The 25,378-nt window shown below is 40.1% G+C and overlaps 2 protein-coding genes across 3 annotated transcripts; one reads left to right on the top strand and one right to left on the bottom strand.

Annotated features, from left to right (window-relative positions):
- Nucleotides 1–2,248: 2,248 nt before the first annotated feature.
- On the top strand, nt 2,249–20,251 carry epn2 (epsin 2). Of its 2 annotated transcripts, none has more exons than XM_027022192.2 (9): nt 2,249–2,500; nt 7,369–8,217; nt 12,457–12,569; nt 14,434–14,535; nt 14,948–15,056; nt 16,020–16,187; nt 16,608–16,694; nt 16,810–17,010; nt 17,222–20,251. In XM_027022192.2, exons 2-9 carry the CDS (start codon nt 7,623–7,625, stop codon nt 17,572–17,574), a joined length of 1,728 nt encoding a protein of 575 aa, XP_026877993.2. In that variant the 5' UTR covers nt 2,249–2,500; nt 7,369–7,622; the 3' UTR covers nt 17,575–20,251. The 2 variants fall into 2 exon arrangements, with proteins under 2 accessions (XP_026877993.2, XP_026877992.2); XM_027022191.2 differs by having other exon boundaries at nt 14,939–15,056.
- A 47-nt stretch (nt 20,252–20,298) lies between these two features.
- On the bottom strand, nt 20,299–22,266 carry b9d1 (B9 protein domain 1). The gene is made up of 7 exons (XM_027022193.2): nt 22,048–22,266; nt 21,815–21,883; nt 21,583–21,694; nt 21,323–21,419; nt 21,169–21,231; nt 20,722–20,789; nt 20,299–20,603 (listed from the first exon to the last, which is right to left on the bottom strand). Exons 1-7 carry the CDS (start codon nt 22,108–22,110, stop codon nt 20,458–20,460), a joined length of 618 nt encoding a protein of 205 aa, XP_026877994.2. The 5' UTR covers nt 22,111–22,266; the 3' UTR covers nt 20,299–20,457.
- Between the last annotated feature and the right edge of the window lie 3,112 nt (nt 22,267–25,378).

Below are 25,378 nucleotides of genomic sequence, written 5' to 3'. Positions count from 1 at the left end.
AAAGACAAGAAGATTTGGGAAAAAATACATTTACTTAATTAGGATTTTGCACACTATATGGACGTCCACAGAAGTTTGTCTCTGAAGTAGCACTGCCCTGTAAATTTTAGAATTCTACCTGTTTTACCATTATAACATTGTGAAAGGACTGATAATTGGCTGCTGAGTTGAGTCAGGTGTTAGACCATAGAGAACTTTAAAATCTGCAGGGCTGATACTCCAGCATCAGCTGTAAGAAACACTGATATGGGGAACCGTTATAGCTGTTTTTAGTGGTTTCAATAGTAGGCTGGCTTGTATTTTTTTTTTGGCATAAAACAGTTTTATTTTATGCCTTACAAGCTAAATGTATGAGACAGGCAACAAGTTTTCCCTGCTGTAAGACTTGTACTTGGTCTACATATGAGGCATAGTCTAAAACGAGATCAGGAACAAGTTCAGTTATGGAACAATAATAATAGTAATAAATACTATTGTTGTTGTTGTTATTTTAAAATATAGGTTGTCCAGTTCAAGGGACAACTTTGGATTTTTCATGTACTCTGAATTGTAGTTGACTTGAAGTGACTCTGTTATGAAATGACTTGTAAGATGCAGCCCTCTACTGGTGAATGTCTGTCATTAGTTTTTCAACATTACTCCTCCCTGCAGCATAGCTTCATTTCTGGAGGTTTGTGACCAGAATTAAGTCATTACTAAATAATACTGGAGTAAATCCCAGGTTTACCATTTGCTGTTACAACACATTGTGCAAGCAATTATGGATAAAAACATAATCATATTGGTCTAATGTAAAATTTCACTAAGACAAGTTTATAAAAACCTATTCAAATATCATGGCATTCAGTACAACTGTGTATAAATATGAAATATGAAAGTGCTTGTCAATGTAAACTAGTTTGCTACTAAAGTCAAACATATTTCTTTCAAAAAAAAAAAGTCCTATATATATCTGGCAGGGTGCTTATGTAACATTTGGGGCCACACAAGTGCACACAAAGTAGCTTGGATTAGAGAACTAGTTTGGATTATAGAACCAATTTTTTTTTCTATAGTGAGATTCAGTAGGGAATAGTCATTGTATTAGGGCCTATACAAGGAAGACACAGAACACCCGAAGATCAAGGAATGTGATGAATATGACAACAGTAACTAAGATTAGTTAGACAGGCGCCACCATAACATAGAAAAAGTGCTTTCTCTTTTCTATAGTAGCTGGAAAGAGACAGGACTGTTGAAAGCCATCAACAATTATCCATATTTGCTGTACAGCAGCAATGATGGGCAAGGCCAAGAGGTTTTACTGAACATTTCTAGGCACTGGGCTACTTGAATTTATCCTGCAGATTAATTATTTATGATACTTCCCGGTGTGTTTGTGTGTGTGTGTGTCTGTGTGTGTGTGTGTGTGTGTGTTTAGGATACTCTTATGAAAAGACAGCATGGACAACTATGATGCACAGAACGATGTGAAAATGTAGCTTGTTTAGTGACTATACAAAGCCAGGGTTCAAAATGTTATTATATTCGTTGTATTCTTGTTAGTCATGGAAAGAAAAAAAAAACTAAAAGCATTGTGGAAGCGTTACTTCTGATCAGATGGGAAATACATGCATAGCGTATGAAGTGTTATCCATATGAGATATCTCTGACGATGCAAATTGTGTGATGTCACATGTAATATAAATAGGCTTTAAAACGGAAGTGGCTTAAAGACACGGCTACGCTGGCTTTATATGTGCAAGATACAAAAAGGTTAACAACGGTTCAAAAGATTGTTCTTGAAATTAATATAATAGTGTCGTTTTTCAAAAACTCATGTTGAATTTCGACAGGTAAAGAAAGCTGATTTGAACTCCTGAAGCATCAATGTGCCATCACCTTTATGTAAAAAGGTGCATACAGCTTTTCACTTTAGCATTTTATTAATAGCTAGAATTGTTGCTTTCATCAGACGGAAACGGCTCCGGCTATCAGTATTCACTGGACCGGTGGGGTGACGTTTGCCACCGGAATGTTCTAAATGAGAAGAGTGTTTTATTTATAGTGTTTTAGGTTTACTGAAAACCAGCACCGGAGTTTCTGAAAGTATTCTCTCTGATAGTCAGTAACAATCTAAGCATATACTAGGAAAAATATTAAAGAAATAAATTAATTATAAGATGACTCGTAGAACCCACTCAATCTGGTCACACCCTTTGCGCTTGCACTCTCGGAAGTCTATCAGTTCGTCCGCCATGTTGGACAGTGTGGGTGTCGCACTGTCTCCTCAAATACGGACCAGACTAGCGGGGCCAGCGCAAACGGCGACGTGTAGCCTGCCTGCCAGCAAGCTTCATACACAAACACTAACAGAGTCCCAGCAAGATACTTTGATGAAGTTGAGTAAATTTAAGAAAGGAAGCAAAATTTCCTCATAGATTTACCCGGTGCGTAAGCCGGGTATTGTTCCCGGACAATTAGCGTTACCGAATCTTGATTTAACACCACGGAGGGATTGGTAAGTTTCTGTTTTGTTATTTTAGGATAGTGATGGCTCGCTAACTAGCAAGCTTGGCTAGCTGGTCCTGTGTGTTTGAAGTGCTAGAGAACTACGTGACCCATGACTAGTTTGTTTGTATCTCCAAAAAGCACCGATCAACCATTGTCACTGGCGAGATGATCAAGTTGGCTAACTAGATTTCCAACAAGCTCGTTTTATATAAAACAATCTATGGTAGTTTAGCTACTGGATGGTTATTGGCGCTCTAGCTAGCTTGCTAGCTAATATTAGGAAATACCTTTAAGACAGCTTGATAGCGACGTTCGTCAAGTTGTGGCTAGCACGACAGCTATGAAAACCTGCTGTCTTAACGACGCTCGTTTACTTCATTTTTATGTTGATTAACGCGTTAGTTAGCCAGCTAGTTATATTTTATCATTTGAAAATTAAATATTAATTTATCTTTATTTTAAAATCTCGACTAGACAACGTGTTGGCCAACTATCTGACGGGATAGAAATAGTTCTCGAGGCAACTACTGCTAACATTGTCTTAACATCTGCTTGAACTTTTCATGCATATTCTGTCACTGCCTTGCTTGCTAACTAGCTAAATGTGTGTAATATATATATATATATATATATATATATATATATATATATATATATATATATATATATATATATATATAATGTGTATGTGTGTGTGTGTATGTATGTGTATCTGTTATCAACATTTTGAACACTAATGTTTAGCTGTGCTGTTACATATTTTGTGGTATTAATTAAACGTTGCAACATTACATGCAGCGTCATTTCAGCATTATGTTATCTCTGCTGTTTTGCTACATGTATCTAACTTGGTTAACTAGCGTTGGTTAACGCTAACTAGGGTTAGGTCACTCAAATTATTGCTCCGTAGTAGGTTTAACAACCCAAGATAGTTAGCTAACGTACTTGCTAGCAAACAGGCTAACGCTAACTAGCTAATTTGGCTATCATATCTAGCGTTAGCTAGCTAGCTAACTATATGCGTACGCCCAGACGGTTTCTGTCATTAAAACACGTTCACCTAGCTAATATTCAATAGGAAAACGTGATTTTGTGAAATCAAATTAATTTATGCTTCATATGGTGTCTTATTTGTCATATTCGTGTAATCTAGCGAGCTAGCGAGCTTCGTGCAAGTAGCCAGCTAACGTTGTTTTAATTTTATAATTCCATATGAGAGCTCTAGATTCGCTGGTTAGATATTTGCTTAGCTTTGGCTCGTTCAAATTTGCTACTAATACTGAACACAACATTCCCACAGATTCACAAGTTGCTGTTCATTAGTTGGATGCATATTTTGAAAAAGTTTTATGTAGGCGACATTCGTCGTGAAGTCTTGTAGAGTGGAGGGGTATGTTTAACACTAGTTATTGCATGTGACTAGACCAACATTGCCACAAGAAGCGTTGCTTAATATGTAGCTAGCCTATTGGAGCTAAATTATTCTGAATTTACACTGTGAAATAATATAGGCATTCCATGAGTTCCCGCTCCGGTCATCCACTGGGTCACTGAGTGGACACACCCGTGTATGGAGAATATTTTTCTGTCGTGTGACCAGGGTCCGTGACCCATGCGTAGTCGACACGATCCCATTCCATGTTCTGCATTGTTTTGCATGGCATGCGGGGTCTGTGGAGGACAATAGAGCAAGCGGTGCTCATTGTGCAACACAACAGTTAGGTTATATAAATGCAGAAGCTACTCGGCTATTAATTGACAAAGCTATAAACGCTGAACTTAAGATCTATTTTTGAAAAGTTACAGAACATCGAACTGCCAGAACAGGTTAATTCTCGTTTTTTCTATCTAACTCATGCATGTTATCAGAATTTTATGCTTGTTTTGTTCTAGGAAACGCTCTTGCTATTACTGTTAGTAGTAGCAGCAGTAGTAAAAATAGAGGTATTATTTAGGCCTTCGTGGCTAATGTTTTAAAAACACCTATAGTACCTTCTGGTTTTACTGGTAATGGGGTGTGGTGCAGACGTTTTAAGCAGAACCCTCTATTCCCTTCTATATAGTGCTGCTTCATTCATTTTGCCCCATGTGTTCTTTTTCACTTCTTGTATAATGAAGCTACTAAAACTCAGGGCTTGCTGGCACATGCCTCCCTTTTTCCTTGTCAAAGTTCAACCATATCAGGACATTCAGCTGCACACCTGTGCAAGGGAATTGCACTCTCACTCCCATGGGTATGCAGTGGTTTAGCCAGAGATATTAGTATTCACACTGCCTTACTTGCAGGCAGTTATGGATTGGTAGGGATTCAGTTCCTGTGGAGTAGCATTGCATGATTGTTTATGAATAATATATCAAATTTATTTTAGATGACCACCAAGTTGAAGATTACTATGATTACTAAGTGTTACTAAGTAACATTTAGAAAAATGATTGTTAAAATGGATTTTCTGATATTTTCTTTTCATTTTTTCACTTCCTTTGTCATCAGTCTTAACAAAAAAAATCTGTGTTTGAGTGATCGATCTTGTTTCTTCTGTTATATAGAATTTTACTTGAAAATACAATTGGACAAAAGTGTTCTTTGTCCTTTTTGGCCATGCTATGTATACAGTCAACACACTCACCTATGTGTGAATTATACACAACAGTGTGTAATAACTCCCAAAGCACTCATTCCCACATCAGAGCTTTTAAAGACCGGGGGCCTTAAAAACTCCAATCAGAAATTGGTGCAGGGAATTGGTGCATGTAAATATTGCAGAGAATGACCCGTTGTCTGAGAGTGGCTCAAGGATGGGTTATAACCCCCCCAAAATTATTTATTGATTTATTCAAAAAGGCCCCTAATTATGGTTGCCTCAACTGATTAACCAACCATTTATGGCAAGTCTGTCAATTTATAATAGTGACAGAAGTTTCTAAATGATCAGCACAGAGTTAATAATGGTTAAAATATAGTATATTCAGTATAATACCCATTAAATGCAGTTTACCTTGGCTTGCTATTTAATGAACTTATTCATGTTTAGATTGTAGAGTTTTCTTTTCATCAGATCACTTCATGAGTAGTATTAGTAGCATGCAGAATTCATTTTGTTCATCTGAAAGCAAAACCCATTATGACTCAGCAAAAACATGAAGCAAAACAAAAGGTCACGTGGGGTACTTATTTTTTTCTGTTTGTCTAATTTGCTTTAAGGTAGGGAATCTGAATTATGCTGTTCTTTTAGTCTTTAACGAGTAGACCGGATAAATTAATTAGAAAAATGGCATGTTTTGTTTTTCATATGTCACCTGTTAAACACCAGCAAGTGGAGGTGTCTTATAAATGGGTGAGATGCTTAAAATCTCATTCATTTGAAAGTTCTCTCAAGTTCAGATTCCCTTCCCAAAGCTATGACCCTGGCAACAGCAGCCCCTGGTTTATCTGACAGTAAGTGTTCTAGTTTAGAATTCTCGCTTCAAGATTTTAATTTGGTCATTTGGGAGCTCAGTCTTGCAACAAGGAATTCCTAGTCATAGTTCTTTGGTGTGAAAGTAAAGTCAGTATAGCCAGCCACTCATTCTCAATCTGCTACTAACTGAACCCGTTCTGCCTGGTGCTTGGCTTCCGTTCAACGCCAATCACTGAGTTGCCTTGATATTGGCAGTGCTCAGACCTGACCTGTTGTTTAGTATGGTAGAGGCCACTGTGTGGCCTAGATCCTCAAACAGACCCAGCCTGTGTGCTGGCTTCCTGGGCCCCCGGTCACAGCGAGGGCTGCTGGGGCTTTGTTCCAGCACTGATACAGTCGCCCCTCTCTTCCTCTTGTGTGCTGGGCCTGAATAGGTGATTAAAGCAGCAGATGTTTCATTAGGGCCTGGCTGTATTCATGTGTATGCAGACTTGGGGGAGGTGGTGCTAGTAGGGTGGTGGTGGGGTGGTCTGCAGAGAGGTTGTACTGCAGTCACATTTCAGTAACTTTTTTAATGAACTTATGGGACATCCCAAATTGTTGTTTGCTACTGTTCCACATCCTCTTCAGCTTGTGGCTGTAGGATTAACATGTCATTATCATTGCCAAGTGGGTCCTTGTTTAGTAAAATACTGAAGTGTCTACAGCACAGTAGTCTGAGAGCTAGACTTTTTAATTTAAATCTGGAAAGTAATGTATTGGAATCATGAGAAGTATAGGCTTAATGTAAGCTTTGAGAAGAGCACACTGACACAGTTAAATGTAAAATGAAATAAGAAGGACATGTTTACATAGATTTAGTAATTACTGGATGCACTGATGCATTTTTACTTAATAATGAACTTATGGCGGTCATTTCCATAGACTGATTATGCATGCTTCTGTCAGAAAAGGAGAGCACAGCATGGTGCAGTTACTTTTGGGAAATGAGACTCCCCACATGCCGGTAGTGTCTTATTACCGTAAGATGTGTAACAGGAACCACGTCAAGCCTTGAGCCACCCTGTGATTCTCAGTGCTGTAATGTGAACTGTGTGTGTGCGTAACTGTGTGTGTTTGCTGGTAATGTTCCATTACCTGGATGGGAGCCTACTACACATTCTGTGTTTGGAAAGTGCACAGCTGTGACCTATTTCTCTCTATCTGACTATGGGGAATGTTTTAAAGGTGAGGTACAGCAAGTGCTGTCAGGAAATGTGCTTGCTAGACTTTGGCTGCATATGCATCTTTGATGCAAAGGGCATATGGTTCAAAGAATTTTGCCCTAAGGTCATAAGCATAAATCCTTTCCTGCAAACATCACTACAGCTGTGGAATATTTCTTTAAATGGTGTGTTGGTATATGGTGTAAATAAGTTACCTTTAGTCAAATAACCTTTAGACTATTTCAATATGTATTTAACTTTTTTTGTTCCAGGTAATGGAGGAATTCGCCATGCTGATTTCCAGCTCTGTGTGGAAATGGTTTTAACAGGCACCAAGTGACCCAGGGAATTGTTGAAACAGGAAGCGCACATTTGGACTTGTTAAAAGCTTTCATAAATCTGAACTTCTTTGAAAACTGACAGAAGAGCAAGAGCTACTTTATTTTTTGTTTTTTGAGGAATAAAAACTACTTTCTTTCAAGCATATTTTTCTTTTTGCAAGGATTTTGACGAACGATACCACACTATGCCGAGCTCTACAATTAGGAGACAAATGAAAAATGTTGTGAATAATTACTCCGAGGCAGAAAAAAAGGTCAGGGAGGCGACTTCCAATGACCCCTGGGGCCCGTCCAGCTCTCTGATGTCAGAGATTTCCGACCTCACGTACAATGTGGTGGCCTTCTCTGAGATCATGAGCATGATCTGGAAGAGGCTGAACGACCATGGCAAAAACTGGCGTCACGTGTACAAGGCACTCACGCTGTTGGACTACCTGATCAAGACGGGCTCTGAGCGTGTGGCGCTGCAGTGCAGGGAGAACATCTTCGCCATCCAGACGCTCAAGGACTTCCAGTACATTGACCGTGACGGCAAGGACCAGGGCATCAATGTGCGGGAGAAATCCAAGCAGCTGGTGGTGCTGCTAAAGGATGATGACCGGCTCAAGGGTGAGCGCTCACAGGCGCTCAAAACTAAGGAACGAATGGCCCAGGTGGCCACGAGTGTGGGCAGCAGCCACCAGATGGGCTTCGGCCGCGGTTCAAGCCAGCCCAACCTGTCCACCAGCTACTCAGAGGAGTATGGCCGCTCAGAGGGCTCACCAGCATCCTATCATGGGTGTAAGTTTGCTGACCAATGGAATGCACTGTGAACTTATTTTATGGCCTATGTAAGACTGAAAAGCATAAAACATTTTAAACAGTCAAGTAGGAGAAAATGCTGGTTGTTTTGAGAGAATTTGGCTTAATGTGGTCAGCTGTTGCTAAGATACAGAGGTGTGAATTGGTCTTTGTAAGGCAGTAGCAATGTGTGATTTGTGTTATGTTTCTCATGAATGAGGCTTTACAATAAGAAATGTTAAATACAACCCACATCAGTTAGGGTTTTCAGTCCATTCCACGTAAACCTTGTAGAAAGAACAACTGAAGAATTCGGTAGATTTATAAGAGTTTGTTGAGTCATTCTGGTTAGAATGCTATTGTTAGGATGCAGAGCACAGTAGTGTCCTCTTGGGCCAGCCTAGCCTCAGATTAGCATGGCCTCCACTGGGTACTCTCATGGCAGAGCCTGCATGAAATAATCCTATAAACTGGAGAGTTGAAAGCCATGTGTGTGCTATTGCTTTTTTCGGCCCATGGCTCCTCAGCTACGCTGCCACACTTTTCCCAGCATTACTGGTCGTGGGAGTCCTCTGAGCTGCTTTGTGCCTTCCATTTCATTTGTCATGTCCTGCTTTCAGCAAGGCAGGATTCCTGAACTCTCTGAGGTGCGCTACACTAATCTGTGCTCTTGTACTTGGCAGAGGAAGTAAGATCCATCTCTCTTCTGTCCCGCCCCACTCCCAACCCATGACTAAAGAATTTGATAGTCTATCTCAGGAAGCCAGTCTCAGAAGAGTTTACTCAACCTACAGAAAAGGAATAGGTGAAGGTTGAACATGGAATACAGTCATTGTGTTAACATGTGGTGATGGGAGGCCTCCCTTCAGTCTCATCTTTTTGACCCAGATCAGCTTTTGACCAGTTTTGGGGGTTTTGGGGTGGAAGTCAGTGGGGGAGCTAGTGTTTCACTTGGTGTGCTTTTCATAAAAATGGAAATGCAAGTAGCTGAGTCATTGATTAAAAAAAAAAAAAAGATGAATACAAGAAAAACCAGGGTGATAACAGCGGCATGTTTTGTATTCCTGTGGAAGTTTCCTGGTATTGTCCTTCCAGAAGCTGTAAATGGGCCTTCTGTTAAGTCTAATTCACACTTCATTGCATTCATTTAGGACAAAAATTGCATTGAATATGAAGTTTAAAAAATGTACTGTTACATAATGAGGGGCACTAAAATGGCATAAGATATAACTGTATAATCTCTGGACATCTGGTGTGGCACATCTGTGAATGGTCTGGGGGTAATCATAGTTTACTGAGCCTTTAAGGTAGCCATATCTGGAATGTAGGAGATAATGAACAGTATTCCAGCATCATGACTAGTGTAACTAACTAAATAAAGCAGTGAAGTCTAGGTGAGCTGCAGTAAACTATTCTAGCCTTTATCTGACATTGTCTGGTATCTGTCAGTTATCATAAGATACTTTTTACAGGGATTTTATGGACACAGTGACCGAACATGTATGCTTGCTCATAAGTTAAATAATATATCTAGTGTTGAATTCATTCAGTTAGTTTGTTAGGTATTTAGTTAGATCGTTCTGTGTTGCCTAAGGGAATACATAAGTGTAGTAGAACAGCTGATGGAAATATCTATAATAACATTTACATGTCTCATTTTGGCTTTGAGTCATTTTATGATGTCAGATTTCCTCTGTAGTTTCCACTTTATCTTCAGTATGATTTTCTAGAACATTTTCAATATGAGTTGATTTGCCCTTGTGTTAATCTTATTGATTCATATCAAAGCTCAGTGACCTCCTTTGCTGTGTGTGTGTGTGTGTGTGTGTGTGTGTGTGTGTGTGTGTGTGTGTGTGGGGGGGGGGGGGGGCACTTTGGTGCTTTTCTAGGTCTATAAACTAAAGGCAATTATTAGAAACCACACCACCACTGAAATGTCAGCTGGCTTTTTCTTTCTCTTAATCTTTCTTTTTGTTCCACTTGTAGCTGATTGACACGGCACAAGCTCACTACCAGAAGCTTCTACAGTTGGACATCTCCAGCCTTTCTCATTCAGCTGTTTTATTCTTAGCCAGTGGTACCATCTTGGTCCCATATGGACCTTTGAAATATCCTTCCTGAGATTAAAGGCCTGCGTGTCTTGTATTCACTAACACAAGTTCAAAGCCCCTTCTTTGCATTTGAATGTTAGCAGGTTGAAATGTGTATAATGCAAGAGGTATCTGTAGAGAGTCTGGGATATCTGTGGTATGTTTTTGTGACTGTAATAGCTGATGGAATCCTCATTGTGTCTGATGTGCTAGTCATGTGGTGCAAAGGAAAAAGCTGATTTTGCTGGATCTCAGGTGGTTTAGGAAGTTTGCAACTCATCAGTGGTATCAGAGTTTGGTTCCACAACTATTCATGAACAAAAGTTCACAGTTGTCTATGCTTTTTACTGGGTTCAAATCACAGGTCAGATCGAACCCTGCTGATTTTACTACCCATCCATTTACCTGGGGGTCCAATGTAACGGGTGCCCAACCATTTGCATTAATCATTTAATCAATTGTAAGATATTCCAGAATCCAGGAGTGGATAGGGATTTAAGGTCCAGATTTGAATATGACTGGTATACAGAATCAGGGAGTTACTACTCTCGCTAAAGTGTACTCACCTGTCCAATGATGCCTGAGTGACGCCACACACTGAATTTACCTGTTCTGATGGAATTCAATGTTACCTGTCCCCTTCCCACACTAATAGCAGTTGTACAGTAGTAAAGTGGGTGAAATGGAATTGGGTAAGAATTAGAAAAATGAAAAGACAAGGAAAAAGAAGCAGTTACCCTTGCTGTCAGGGAGGAGTGCTGTAAGTGCTCGTGGTCAGTCAGCTGCATGTGAAGGTGCAAGGTTGCCCAACTGACTGGGCTCAGCTCCTGTCTTGAGTCATATTTCCAGTCCTAACGTGGGCGGGGCAGAGAGTCGCTGGTGACGCAGGATGGGATGTTGCAATGCTCCACGCCCATGTTCCCTCAGTGACCTTGCCTCTGCCCCTGCTCCCACACAGATGGACCCTTTGCCGGTGGGGTTTGAAACCAGGAAATTGTGCCCAGCTGCTTTAGCACACGGTGGCATGATGCTCGCTCTCTCTCTCTCTCTCTCTCTCTCTCTCTCTCTCTCTCTCTCTCTCTCTCTCTCTCTCTCTCTCTCTCTCTCTCTCTCTCTCTCTCTCTCTCTCTCTCTCTCTCTCTCACTGGTCAATAGTGAGGAAAGAAAGGGATCAGGATGGACTTGAGTTATGGATAGGAATGCAGTTTATTGATCACTACTGCTTTTCAATCAGCCAGCTCAGGCTAATGAGGAAGCTTTAAAAGGTCAGAGCCTTACCAAATATTTTCCTCTAACCTGCACTGGCCTGAAATGGCTCTATAAATAATCCCAGTAATTTTTCTTTAGTCAGGGTTAAAACCATTTACATGAGTTTGCATATCTAGTAAGAATCACTGAAGTTGCCTCAGTATGGAAAGTGAAAACTTGGTTCCTTAGAAGTGGTCTGCACTGGTTTTACTGTAGGCCTGTAATCCTTCACTCTGGCCTCGCCAGCGCTGTCACGCCATAGGTCCAGGCCTCAATACCACACACTCTGGGCCAGAAGATGTGATGGACAGGCTTCGTCCACTCATTCTATCCATGTGGTCCAGTACACAGAAGATTAGATTGTCTTGGCAACCTTTTAATTTCTGTCTTGTTCTTTCCTGATCATGAATATTTGTAGTTACAGTGCTGTGGAATAATCTGGAACATCGGGTGTCGGCTTTATTTATTAATTATTATTTTTTTTGTGTGTGTGTGTATATGTATGCATGTGAAATAAACAAACAAACAAATAAACAAATAAATAAAATGTTTTTTTTTAAATCATGTGTTCAGAAGGCTTAAATAGTTTAGAGAGTGACTAATGTATTTTTTAAAAGGCTGATAGAAGATTATGGGTCTTTTGGGATAATTACAGACCCATCAAATATTCCAAGCTCTTTTTTGGGGTATGTGCCATAACTGCCCACTCTCATTATGTTCCATAGTGGGAACAACAGTGCAAGAGCTAATAACTGAAAACAACCTTTTGTTCCTGTTCACATCACTCTTGCTTATAATGTGTGTTCATTCTACAGTTGCTTATAATGTGTGTTAATTGTGCAGTCTACAGTCTGATCTTGAGTTGTTTTTTTTTTTTTTGTTCCCCCCCCCTTTCCTTCAGCCACATCACCCAATGCATCATCAGAACTGGAGCAGGCCCGCCCACAGACCAGTGGAGAGGAGGAGCTACAGCTGCAGCTGGCGCTGGCAATGAGCAGGGAAGCAGCAGAGCAGGTATGCTGTATGCTCACGTACAACTGATCCTAGAGCAGGGTTAGGGCTGGTCTACACACATCTTACTAAAGCAGGAGCTATGCCACCTGACTCAATATGTGGTCACTGTAGCAGTCATTTACCTGTTACATTGAACTCTTCAAAAACAATTCAAAAGGAAACAAGGTTTCATATGTCCTTTTTTTACATTTTGGACTTTTGTCTGTAGAAGCAGATCAAAACACAGTGCAAAGAATGTATATTTGCCTATAAATGCATGTAGACAATGTATATGTTATGGTGTCATCAAATGCTGCAGTAGGTGTAGCGCACAGGTCAAGAAGACAATTACATTGAAGTTGGAGTGGACAAGTCCACACAGGCACCAGAGCGCAGATGATTGCCCCCAGGTGTAAAGAGCTTTGAATAAAAAAAGCTCATTCTTGCTTATTCCTTGGAACTTTGTTGGCAGTATGGCACTGCTGATTTAGAATGTCTATGCTTTTGGCAGTTCTGAGGGTTTGGTTTTGTATGTGTATAGGCAAGCAACTACTTGCATATTGATGGCACATTCTACCGCTTCTAGAAAACGCTTCATAACATGCGTATAGGGTAGCACTCAGACTGCTTTACTGCAGTTCAGGTCTGTTCTGAGAGTGAGACTTTAAAACATGAGGCAGTGTTTGAAAGAAATATGACCTCCCCCATCTGCAAGCCTCCTCTTCTTGCCGATTACTGATTACACAGATCGGCCGACCAGATTTCTTCTCCTCTGCTGGAGCCGAGTGAGCGTGGGGGTATTGTTCGCTTAGGATAGAAGCAATGCATCCGCATGTCTTGCTGGGTTTAGGGGCAGTGATTACACGTGTTGCAGTAGTGATGAAGTGAGGGTCAATCGATAGCACGGGAAGTGTAAGCTTCCCTGAAGCCCTGAGGGCAATGGTAGGCTGGTCTGTTGTTAGTGCTCTAAGAGCTCTGTGCAGGAAGTGTGTTCAGGGCCTGTACATCTGGGATAAATTTCCATATAAAAATAAGAGGCAGGCCCCGTTGGAGGCTTCAGCAGGCGAGGGGCTACTCGGAACCTTACGTGTTCTGTTGGATGTTCTACTCTAAGTCCTCAGGACCTTGGTTTTCACGGCACCTAGAAGCACGTAGCCTTTGGTTTGGACCCTTCCCTGCAAAGCATGCACTAATTGTCTTATTTGTGTGGTTTTGAGTTCCTTGAGAACTCTGTATTAGGAATCCCTGTGGTCTAGCATTTACAACATGTAAAAGAATGTGTGAGCCTTCTCACTGAGCTCTGGAACAAAGCACTCAAAAGTGGCTTTCTTGGGTAATTCTGTCAGTCGTCCTCATACTGGCTTGCTCTGAATTGTCATGTGGGTTGCTTGCTCCTTAGATATTGCAATAATTCCCCATGCTCAGCTAGGAATAGCACTGTCTCTCTTTCAGGCCAGAAACTTCCTGGAAGCTGTAATGGGTTCAGAGATGGCTTTCCAAATGCTAAGTGGTGTACTGCTCCATCTTCAGATAAAGACTACATTAGTGCCTCCTCAAGGAAATGCATCATGATTACTTGGCAAGATCTTCCTTTGTTTCCTCATATTGTAGTTGGAGGTGGGGGTCGATGGCTGGGTGTGCCTAATTGTGTTGTCACCTTTTGATTGGCTGGCAGTTTCATCATGCTATTGATTTGTGCTTGAGGCTTAAGTGCTAGTCAAATGAAAGTGATGTCATGTATTATTCAGGAGTGCCTAGACATAATGTCATGATTATTTTAGTACAGTGGTTATGGAGTGATCCACAGCCCTTAATTGTGTTAAACAGATGTAATAGAATGTATATTTATAGCATCATCCAAGTGTGTGCGCCTGTGTGTGCTTAGGAGGAGAGGATGCGCCGTGGTGATGACCTGCGGCTCCAGATGGCCTTGGAAGAAAGTCGTAAGGACTCTAGCACAACAAAAATGCCCCAAAAGAAAAAGCAGGTAAGCGCTGTCTTCCTGGGCCCACTAAGCTATTGATGAGCCCTCAATAAAACACCTTCCTTTGGGCAGCTAATGCATTTCTGCTCATTGCTATTATCTTGTAATTTGTCCAGATTTGTTTTGAAGAATGTATATTTTTATTAATTCAACGAATGCTTTCCTTTCTTCCCCTATTTGTTTATTTGGTTATTTATTTGTTTATTGCGGACTTTCTGTGTCCTGTGAGTATACTTACTTAGGCTGTGGTTCACTAGTCTTTAGTCTTATGTGCAGCATTCTGACTTATTTATTATAAGAACTCAGCTGCAAGCTCTAAGTGTGTGTGTGTGTGTGTGTGTGTGTGTGTGTGTGTGTGTGTGTGTGTGTGTGTGTGTGTGTGTGTGTGTGTGTGTGTGTGTGTCAGCCTCCACAGTCATCTCTGATGGATCTGATGGACGCAGTCCCTGACCGCCCAGTTGACCCATGGGGGGCGGGGGCAGGGGCAGCAGCCGCCCCTGCTTCGGATCCCTGGCAGAGTTATGGTATGATGTTTAGACACACACACACACACAGCATTTGTTTAGTTCCAATAATAGGATATTGATTTATGTTAACCCCTTGTTAACAGCATTTTGCATCAGGATTCTGGAATAGTTGGAGGCATTCTTTTGGCCTGTTTTTAATTCTGGTGTTGACAAATGGTTTCCCCTCAGGCTCAGCAAGCCCTCCTCTCTTTGCCTACTACTCTCTTTCATGCTATCTCTCACTCTCACTGTTGGTCACTTGCTCTTTCCATTCCCCTCCCGTGCCGTGCCTCTGTGTAGCTGAAAGCTGCAGGGAGGCTGAGAAATGCAGCTCGGCTGGTAGTAGTGCATTCCTGTGTGTGCTAAACAAAGAGGCTCAGTATGCAGATTTGCAGGTGCAGTGCCTGGCATGCCTGTTAAGAATGCCTCTTCCTCTGCTTGCTCTCTCCACTCTCCCGCACACAGCATATGTCCTAAAGTTTCAGGAGTGGAAACCAACCACTTTAGGTTTTGCCAACAAAACTCCTGGCTGAATCACACATTCCAGAGCTATATAAAAGAACATGTTGTTTTCCAGCCTGCAGTCATAACAATGATTGATTCGTGACTATTATTTTCTAAATATGTAACTTTATTTATTTTTCCCTAGTTATCCCATTTAAGGGGTATGTGAGGAATGCCAGACTACATGACCAAACAGTTGTTGTGTGCATTTCTTTTTGTTTGTTTATTATTGCTAGAGTTTCTTGTCTATGAATTCCTCTGTTTTTGGTTTTAGGACAAGTAATAATCCAAAAATGACATTTTCATTTGTGGGTGGGAGTCAGGAAGTGGGTAAGCATTGGGTCCTTGGTTTGTAGAATAAAAAGAAAATGAGTTGTGAATCCCTGACTGGACTGGCAACAGATTTTGTAGCACACTAAAAAGGTGAGAACCTGCCAGCTCTTACCAGCCAGAACGCGGATTTGTGTGTGTCTGCAGGTGCTACTCCTAAGCCAACAGCGCCTGTGGATCCCTGGGGGTTACCCACTGCAGGGGCTTCAGTCACTCCCATAAAGAGCAGTGACCCCTGGGGGTCAAGCCCTGCCTCTGCAGCTGCTGATCCCTGGGGCTCAGGGCCTGCCACACGCCCCAAAGCTTCTGGCCCAGGTAGATGCATGCTTTAGGCAAAGCAAGTGAACTGAAAATGAAAACAAATGGTACCAGTGTACATGTGTGTGTACCCATATACACAGTACCACAGTGTTGTGTGCGTGTCTTTGTGTGAAAGGGGGGCTTGGGGTGTTCTGAACATCTGTGGACAGATGTCCTTATTATGTTTCAAGGCATTATGATGCTGAAAAAGTCTTAAAAAAGAAACTGCATCAATTTTTAATTGTACTGGTGTTTGTTAGTGTTTTAGATGCAGGTTAACCCTTGCTGCCTAGTTAAGTAGTTGGGTGACAGTACTGTATTTGTGGAACACTTCTCTGGTTTTTAGTTGGTTCTGGGGTAAATATAAACCAGTAATTTTGTTGTTGTCAAGCTCTTCCTCTTCTATTTTATTTAATTTTTTTATTGTACCAATAGGCTCTTTTGATCTTTTTTCCACACCGAACGGTACCTCTAAGGAAGACCTCTCAGAGTTTGACAGTCTGCGTACTTCATTGATGACAGGTAGACCATTCATCAATATTTTTTTATGCAGGTCCTCATTTTAGGTTATTTTTCAAAAAGCACATTAAACACATTGTTCTACATGACTTGGTGTCTGTTAAACACTGGTTTGTAGGAGATGGCAAAGGAAGTTCATCATTGCCCTTGCAGACCAGCAAGTCTGCTAGCCCCGACCTTTTTGATTTGCATTCAAGTGCCACAACTAGAAAAACCCCTGAGTCTTTCCTGGGTCCCAATGCTGCCCTGGTAAACCTAGACTCTCTGGTCACCAAGCCTCCTCAACCAACGCCTGCCTCCAATCCTTTCCTTGCTGGAGGTACATGTTCACACACCTTAGTTACTGACTGTAAATTGAGTTTGTTTTTACCTTTTCCAATTACCTGTTTTTATTGCTGAAGACTTTCAAAGTGATTGATGCACAAAATGTCCTCTTAGTAGATTTCTTGGGCAAGACTCGGAACATGACAATAGTCCTGAAATTTTGCTTTATCTCATGGCCTTTTTCCCTTGTCCCTCATTTTCTCTAGGAGGGGCTCCTGCTCCTGCAGCTCAGGTCAACCCCTTCCAAGTTAACCAGCCACAGCCACCCACCCTCAACCAGATGAGAGTGAGCCCCATGATGGGTGTGAGCAGCTCGGGCTTTGGCAGCCTGACCCCAAGAAGCAATGACCCCATGCCTCTGTCTTCTCTGCCACCTACTGGCTCTGTCGCTATGGTGCCCGTGGGTGGAATGGCACCCCTCGCCCCCATAGGCCAGATGATGCCAAGTATGGGTATACCAGGCTCCATGTCAATGCCTCAGTCCCTCATGAGTGGACCATTGCAGCCTACAGGCACTGCAACCCAGGCTGGTGGCACCACTAACCCCTTCCTTTTGTGAAGAACAATAAAGGCTATCATTGCCTGGTCCCCAGCCCCATCTCTCCTGTGATATAGACAGCATAGTCTGTTGTGATTCCCAGACCGATGTGCTATTTTGAGAATTTCTGGAGTAGCACTGGTGTTTACACTTTTTACATTGGCAGCAGATGCTCACTTCTGCCTGTTGGAGGTAGGTACCATAGAATGAATGGTATTTTATTTTTCTAAATTTCTTCAAATGGACTGTCAGCGATTGATTACTGTGTTTCTAGGTGTGACTTCTCACCACTCTTAGTAATGCAGGTGCTTTCCAAAAGACAGCCTCGCATTCAAAGAGGTCCCGGTTTTTAACTTCTTTTGATTGCATATTTTTCTTATTGGAGGAGTAATCTCTAGGGATTCTGGTTTATTTTTTTTGTTTTTCTAATTTTAGTCTTTTAAAGCTGTATAATTGCTAAAGCTAACCCTTTTTAATCAAAGCAGCCTACATGTTCTACGCAGTGCATATACACTATGTGTATTTACAGTACGCATAAGTAGACACAGTTTAGAGGACACTATCAGTTTACATGGTAATGATTTTGATGTTCTAAGCAGGGATTTTGCACATGCTCTGATTTTTCTTTTTTCTTTTCTTTTGACTGTTGGCTCACCATTATTCCTTAGCTTGACAAACAATGATCGGCTGTTTGTAAAAGACATGAACTATGTACCAGGGTGTAAAAAAGGAAAAGACAAGAAAAAGAAAGGGGGGAAAAAATCCCACGTGGCACACAGTTTGGAAATGCTAATGTTTTGGAGGCATTGTCACAGTAGCATGTTACAGTGATTCCAAATCTGATGTATAGAAAGATGAACTTCATACTGAAGTTGAGATGTGGGTTGTTTTTATCCGTTTTTTAATGCATGATGGTGAATGTTACCATATCTTATTATGGTTACTTTTAAACAGAAGCCTGTTTTGTTACTTTTTCATATCCTTAGAGATCGTCAGTTGGTTGAATGGGTTGTTTTGGTTCAGTACTGTGTAGTACTGTTGTAAAGCTCACTCTTTGCACAGTTTCTCATCCTATCCTTATGGTGACAGCTATTCAATACAAATGTAATTAGTCTTCAGCTGACTAGCTTTTTTGAGTTACTCTGCAGTGAGTACCCAACAGTCTGCATTGTTTTCTGTTTCATAATTTTTTTAATTTATATTTCTGGAAAATCTATTTGAACAAAGGGAACTGGGAAGACGGGGGTAAACTATTTTCATCAGGTTCAAATGCATCTTGCTGTTAGCTGATATAACCAGTCATTGCTGCGTTATACCATCAGTTCATATACACTTTAAAAAATAAAGCATTTTATCAGTGCTTGCCATTTCAAAAACACGTGTGACAAATGTTCAGATAATAGTGTTAGGATGAGTTGGAACATTTTAAACATTACATATGATATGACCGGGGGGGGGGGGGTTCTTGAGTAGGCATAGGGCATTATTTTCGCTTTTTTTTTTTCCTTTATTGAGCTGTGGTCTTGAAATACATTTGAAGGTCGTCATCTATAAAAGTGATGGAAGGGGATTTACAGTGTAAACTACCCCAAATGCTCAGAATCTCAACCCTCTAATCCCTTAGCTCATAACTGGCCCTGATTTTATGTCCAAAGTTTGATATGTAAACTTTAAATGAAATATTAACAATCTACTTTTGAGTCAGATATTGATGCATTTTTATGTATACTTTGACATTATAGATAATTGGCTTGGTAAATGAAAATACAGAAGTCTAATAATTTCCAGACTTCTATATAATTTTTAAATATTGTTTTCATCCAGTGGCAGTAGTACCAGCCCACAAGCACAAGAATTCAGTCTTTTGCCCAAAAGTAGTTACCAAAGTCAGTGCTTGTGATCTATCTGCTGTTGCAGTTTTGTAGATATACTTTTTAATTATTGGCCCAACCCTTGCTGTTCCTGGTTTGGATCATCTCTGATGTATATAAAAACACTTTTGAACTGTCCATTTTATGTGACATCTGCTGGAAATGCTGTGGTAGCACTGCCTCAGTGCAGCTGTGTAGCAGAGCCTGGGTGTACTCAGTCATCAATCCACAACCATACTCAGGCTTCCAGGGAAGGACAGCTTTAAACTATATGGAGTGCCCTTGTGATGGACACTATGGCTAAAGCAGACCCAGATTCTGCAAAATCATACTCCTTGCTGATGAGCATCACAAACAATTGGTTATCAAAATGGAAATCTTTTGTTAAAAGTTATGCAAACTAGTTTTGCCATGTTTTTGCTTTTACTGACACACAATATCGAGCTCAGTTTGTCCTGTCATTTTGCTGTTTGTGTATTGTTTTCTGTTTCCATATACTCATTATGCATTTATTGTGGAGGACTAACTTTGTGAACATGCATAAACACCCTTATTTGTTTCATGTTGTCTGTATATTTACTGTCTCAAACTGTCTCATATTACTGGGAGCAGGCTGCTTTTTATGGATGTGCTCAACTTGTTGGCATTATAACTGTATAATATAATTTATCATTTGTTCTATTGTAACATGTTCTGTACCTTATTTCTGTAATGGTTTTGTAGGAAATTTCACATGAGCTGTGATGTTTCAATGCTGTCTAAATCACAGCAAGTGCTAAAGGACCTGTAGCTGCAATGGAATAATAAACTGCATCACTGACATTTGATTTCAGTCTGTTAATACTATTAATAAACACAGCAAATGACAACTGTGTATAATGGTAGATTCTTGTTACACCTGAAGTGTTTATTACACATACATAGACACCATAGTAAAATATCTATACCTTTCATACATTTACAGAAATAACTTAAAGTAACTAATTTGGAATAACACTTTGTACATGAAACATGTTAGCGGCTGTAGCTCACATCAGCTTCCATAAGGTTGCTCTGTTCTGGACAGATGCATGGCAGGTGCTTGCTCTGTGGAGGTAGTGTCATAACCCAGCTTCTTCATGTCCTTGGTAACAATGTTGAACTGTAGTGTTACAAAGCCCTGGGAGCGCACCCTAGTTACTGAAAGTATAAGAATGCAGCACTCTCACTGAGCTACATTACAATGCAGAAGAAACTGCAGCAAGTTATGGTACATGAGTGAGGAAATAAAAAGTAAAGATGCATGGCATGACCCTACCTTCTCTGCCCTCTCCTTGGGCAACAACCTTGGGATCTGTATACTCTGGACGTCTGCCCATCAACCAGCTAAGGACAACAACATTTTATATAATGCAATTCATATTTAAGCATGTAAATCAACGATGAAATTTACAATATGGGACTGAAAGATATGAGATTAAACCCAGAATGTTCATACTCCTATTTGTAGCCAGGATTATAAACAGCTATTTGAAACACTAGCAGCAATAATTGGAAAGATAATAGATGAATGTTTACATCTCACTGAATTGTGTAAATTCTGCTCAAATGAAACGTTACAAGTTCTGTTATGCAGTGTGCTGTGCTTTAAAACACACGCAGTGTTTCAAGCTGTCCTCTGAATTTCATTTGTTGTCAGCTGCATTCAGTAGTAGTCAAAGTGTGCATACATTTGACAAGAATAAAGGCTACACCTTTTTCCTACCTTGTGAATTTCTGCAGTCTTGAGGTGGATTCAGGAACAAACATTGGAATGGTCCTTGTGTGTCTGGAAAAATAATTTGTTACCCTCGCATATAGCAAATAGACCAAATATGATAATGCAAGCTTTTCCCTACACCAGTATAGGGCCTACTCACGTTCCAGGGCTAAACGGAACATGTACTGCTCCATAACCTCTGACAACATCATTTCCAAATGAATCTGGGCCATACACACTGACCACAATCTGAGGCCCTGAAAAATCACACAGAAGAACATAGTCATATTTGTTCTAAACTGCAGAAAAGTAAAGTATATAATAAACATGACTTTAAAAAGCCACAGCAATATAAACAATGCCATTCTACTGTTGTACTTTGATGCAGATACAAAGAAAACTCAGATATAGTAAACATACAGCCAAATGGGTTGGTGCTTTTGAAAGTGATGTCCAGTGGAAAGTTCCACACCAAACTTCTAGAGGAATCCCTTCCCTTTGATGTTATCTGAGATATTCCCTCCTCCAGACCCTGCAAATAAAAAGAATAAACTATAGCACTCTTTGTAATGACTAAGGAACTATCCGTTCATTACCAGAACCTGCTAACTTAAAAAGAACCATGAATTCAATTAAAGCCTTTTTCACTTACTGACGTAGGTGCCCAGTCGTGTCCGTACACAAAACAGTATTTGCAGTATAAATCATCGTATTCCGGGAACTTGAATCAAAAGCAGAGGAAATATAAGACAAACATAAGTTAGCTTTTAGCTACTTCGTGCAAATTCACGATTGTCAGCAAGCCAAATAACTTAGCTAATGCTTAACTAGTAATGTTAGTTAGCTAGCTATTTAGCAGATCTACGGTAGTAGCAAATAATTTACATTAGCTCCCTCGATTTGCCCATTGACCATGAGAAGAAAAACAGATGGATTGTATGAGGTCATGTTTACGAAACCAACAATACAGTCAGCACTGAAAGGTAAATGCTCCTCTGTTCATAGATTACTAGCTAGATTATTAACAGGCTAGCTATGCATAGCTAGCTGGCTACTACACAAATAGCTACTGGTTGCTAACACCATCTCTGATGCTAGGGTGGTCTTACTACGGCAGGTTGTAAGGAGCAGACAAGAAGAAAGCGCTTTGTAAATATACTCTACCACTAGGTGGCTGTAGAACAGCGTTGTAACAAGTTACTGTTTCGTTGTAAATTAAAAGAATGTAAATAAGTTTATCTTCTGTTCGGCAAAAATGTACGTTTTGAAATAAAACTCTGATCTTAAAACGTCTTATTTTCTGAATTTACACATTCAGTGCATTGGCTATGATTTGTTTGGATTTCACCCGACAATCAAGACACCGAATGAAGTTTTGGAATATTGATCTAGCTGAATTTTAAATTCATAGTTTGTACTTGGTATGATACATGGTGTGAGTGCAAACAAGCGTGCGACAGGTTTGGCATAAATGCTGGAATTACATTTCTTCTTTTACAGGTGCTCCGTTGCGATTTCATTTCCGTTCGGATCGACCATATCGGTTTTTTGTTTGATCTCCCGAGAAAATTATAGACCGAATTAACTACTGGTTTCACCTAACTCATTGATCGTCTGATAATGTTAGTCCCACGGAGAAACAAATTGCCGTTACTTTTCATGTCCCCTCGTGTTGAGAGAATAAGATTTTTGACTGCTGCTCGTATTTTGGCTATGTTCGCATTAGACCCCACACTGTTAAGTTACATTTGCTCGATCGGATTAAAAGAAAAACTGGATTTGAGTCACGTCAGATTGGTAACGTAAATGTAGTCTTCATGTTTGACCGAATAGTGACAAATCGTCTTGCTGAAACTGGCCTGGACTGAGTTATCCACATTGTTCTCCAAAGCCTGCAAAAGAAGTACTTAGCCAGACCTCTTACCACAACTACAACTATCAGCCCCGAACTTATCTGAAAGTACTCAGGATGTCCTGCCCCCCACTCATATAAGGGTCACTGCTAGCTGGGCATGGGTGTGACATGCCAGGCTAAGCCCTCATTGTGATGTCTGTGGTTGTTCTTTTTCTCTGCAATGGCATATAATTCTCCAAATCCAGGTGAACATTATGTCCACAAGAAGTATGCTAGCCTCCTAGCTCACGGTTCCATGAGATACTCTTATGAGGCCTGGGTGGAGTCCAAGCTGCCTGAACATCAAGCTGAGTGGCAAAACTGATGTAGCTTTTGCTGAAGTCAAGGAGATAGCTAAAAAGGTTTCCACTCTTGAGGCCCATATTGTGGGGACTGAAATGCTAGTCGGGATATTACAGCAGCGAATTAATGACCTCAAATCTTTTCCAGACATTGCCATTTGAAATTTCATGGTGTTTCTAGAAATGAGAAATAATGTGTGTTTGGAAAACATTAAGAATTGTCAGACTGTCCTACCTGTAGAATCCGTTTTGCTCTCACAATGTTTATTGCTTTGGATGAAAACATACATCTGACCTCCACACATGACCGATCATAGCTCAGTTCACAGCTTGGAGGATGAGGAGTGCAGTGCGAAGGCAGGCCAAGAACTGTGTTTACCTCAAATCTTTCAAGGAGGATTTTTAAGCCTTCATTGAGGGAAAAGAAGATCCACTGAAAGAACAGATTCAGTTTGCTGAACTGCATAATGTGTTTGATGAGATATAAGTCCAAAGCTGAAGGTACTTTTGTTAAGTCCACAATTAGGTGGCTATAAAAAGTGAGCAGAACTCTTCATAAAAAAAAATAAAAAATCTAGATCAAATAAGACTCCTACAGCTAAATGTTAATGCTTCTGTTACTAATGACCTATGTAGAAATTCCCATTTTTAAAAAATTAGTGCGAAGCTTTACAGGTCTATTTATTGTGCTTATTCTGTAACTGCCAATTCTCCAATTAGTCACTGCAACTGACTACTACTAGAGGAGATGACTACTGCTATTAGAAAATAAATCTCCAGGTAATGAAATTTTCTAAACAAAATTCAGATATACTTGCCCCCTTTTTATCTATTCACTGAAAAAATGGTAAGTGGTTATTACAAACTTTAAAAATAGTTATTTTTTGATAATTGTCCAATTAATATGTTAAATAATGATTACAAAACATTAGCATCAATACTTGCTTTTAAAAATGTGTCCTTAATTCTATAACCAATAAGTCACAATTAGGCTTTAAGAGCAAAAGGCACATTTCAACTAGCATACATTTAGTATTGGATATTTGAGATTATTCTAATTTGATCACTGACGAAAGCTTTCTTCTTTTCTTGGACTTTTATAAGGCATTTGACATGGTGGAGCACAATTTTAATTTTAGTTGACTAGACTTTATAAATTTTTTTTTCTTTAGGAAAGCCAGAGCTTTATATCCTAATGGGAATAGTTCTATTATTTTGAAACATGAAACTTCCTAGAGATTCAATATAAATAGGAGTGTTAGGCAAGGCTGCCAGTTTCCCCCATCTGTTTTGCTTGCAGCCTAACATATTTGCACACACACTAAAGCTACTAATTTAAAGTGAATTCAGATTATAAAGTGAGAAATCATCAGCCTGCTGATGATGCCTCTCAATTTCTTAAAGATGCCACTATACTTCTGGCTATTGCTATTATAGAATCTTTCTCAGTTGTCTCAGGTCTCTGACTATTAAGAAATATAAACTTATCGGATGTCTTTTAAAAGTAGTATTCCTGGTTAGGATCAGATTACCTATTTAGATCTACTGATAGGTGTTCCTTAAATTTACAATTATTGTGATACTAAAAAGTCTTAAGGTAAGATTGAAAACAGTGAAAATTCGAAGAAGTACAACTGACAGACCCCTCCCCCCCCTCTCAGTTGAGATCCAGTCCCACATCCACAGGATTACAGGATACCGTTATTTAATGTAATGTGTCATGATGAACAATATTTTTACTATTCAACCTGAAGTTTGATGACAGGTGCATCAAGGTAGTTAACTTGGTTAACTAGTTAGTTGCTTTACTCCAAAAATGTCAAACTGAACAGTAAAAATTATTAACATAATGAAAGGTAAAAAAAAGATGTCAAGTGAATTTTAATAAAACTGCCTGTATTGATTGTCAATCAACACATCTAATAGCTGTCAATCACCTCATTGCCACACCCCTTTAAATATAATCAAATAATTTGTATAAATACTGTTCATCGTAAAGAAAAATATTTGGAGATATATT

The sequence above is a fragment of the Electrophorus electricus genome, chromosome 8, assembly GCF_013358815.1.
Source record: "Electrophorus electricus isolate fEleEle1 chromosome 8, fEleEle1.pri, whole genome shotgun sequence".
In the NCBI taxonomy this organism is placed as follows: Eukaryota; Metazoa; Chordata; class Actinopteri; order Gymnotiformes; family Gymnotidae; genus Electrophorus; species Electrophorus electricus.
The sequence above is the reverse complement of the archived record's forward strand: the minus strand, read 5'-3'. Positions and strand labels throughout refer to the sequence as shown.

Bases quoted from the DNA above. Each gene is read 5' to 3' on its own strand.
- epn2 (XM_027022191.2), top strand. From the start codon at position 7,623: ATGCCGAGCTCTACAATTAGGAGACAAATGAAAAATGTTGTGAATAAT. The intron at 12,570-14,433 runs GTATGCTGTATG...GTGTGTGCTTAG, and splicing joins GCAGGGAAGCAGCAGAGCAG to GAGGAGAGGATGCGCCGTGG. The intron at 15,057-16,019 runs GTATGATGTTTA...GTGTGTCTGCAG, and splicing joins GGATCCCTGGCAGAGTTATG to GTGCTACTCCTAAGCCAACA.
- b9d1 (XM_027022193.2), bottom strand. From the start codon at position 22,110: ATGACCTCATACAATCCATCTGTTTTTCTTCTCATGGTCAATGGGCAA. The intron at 21,884-22,047 runs GTAAATTATTTG...TTTTGATTCAAG, and splicing joins GGCAAATCGAGGGAGCTAAT to TTCCCGGAATACGATGATTT. The intron at 21,420-21,582 runs GTATGTTTACTA...GTGATTTTTCAG, and splicing joins AAGCACCAACCCATTTGGCT to GGCCTCAGATTGTGGTCAGT.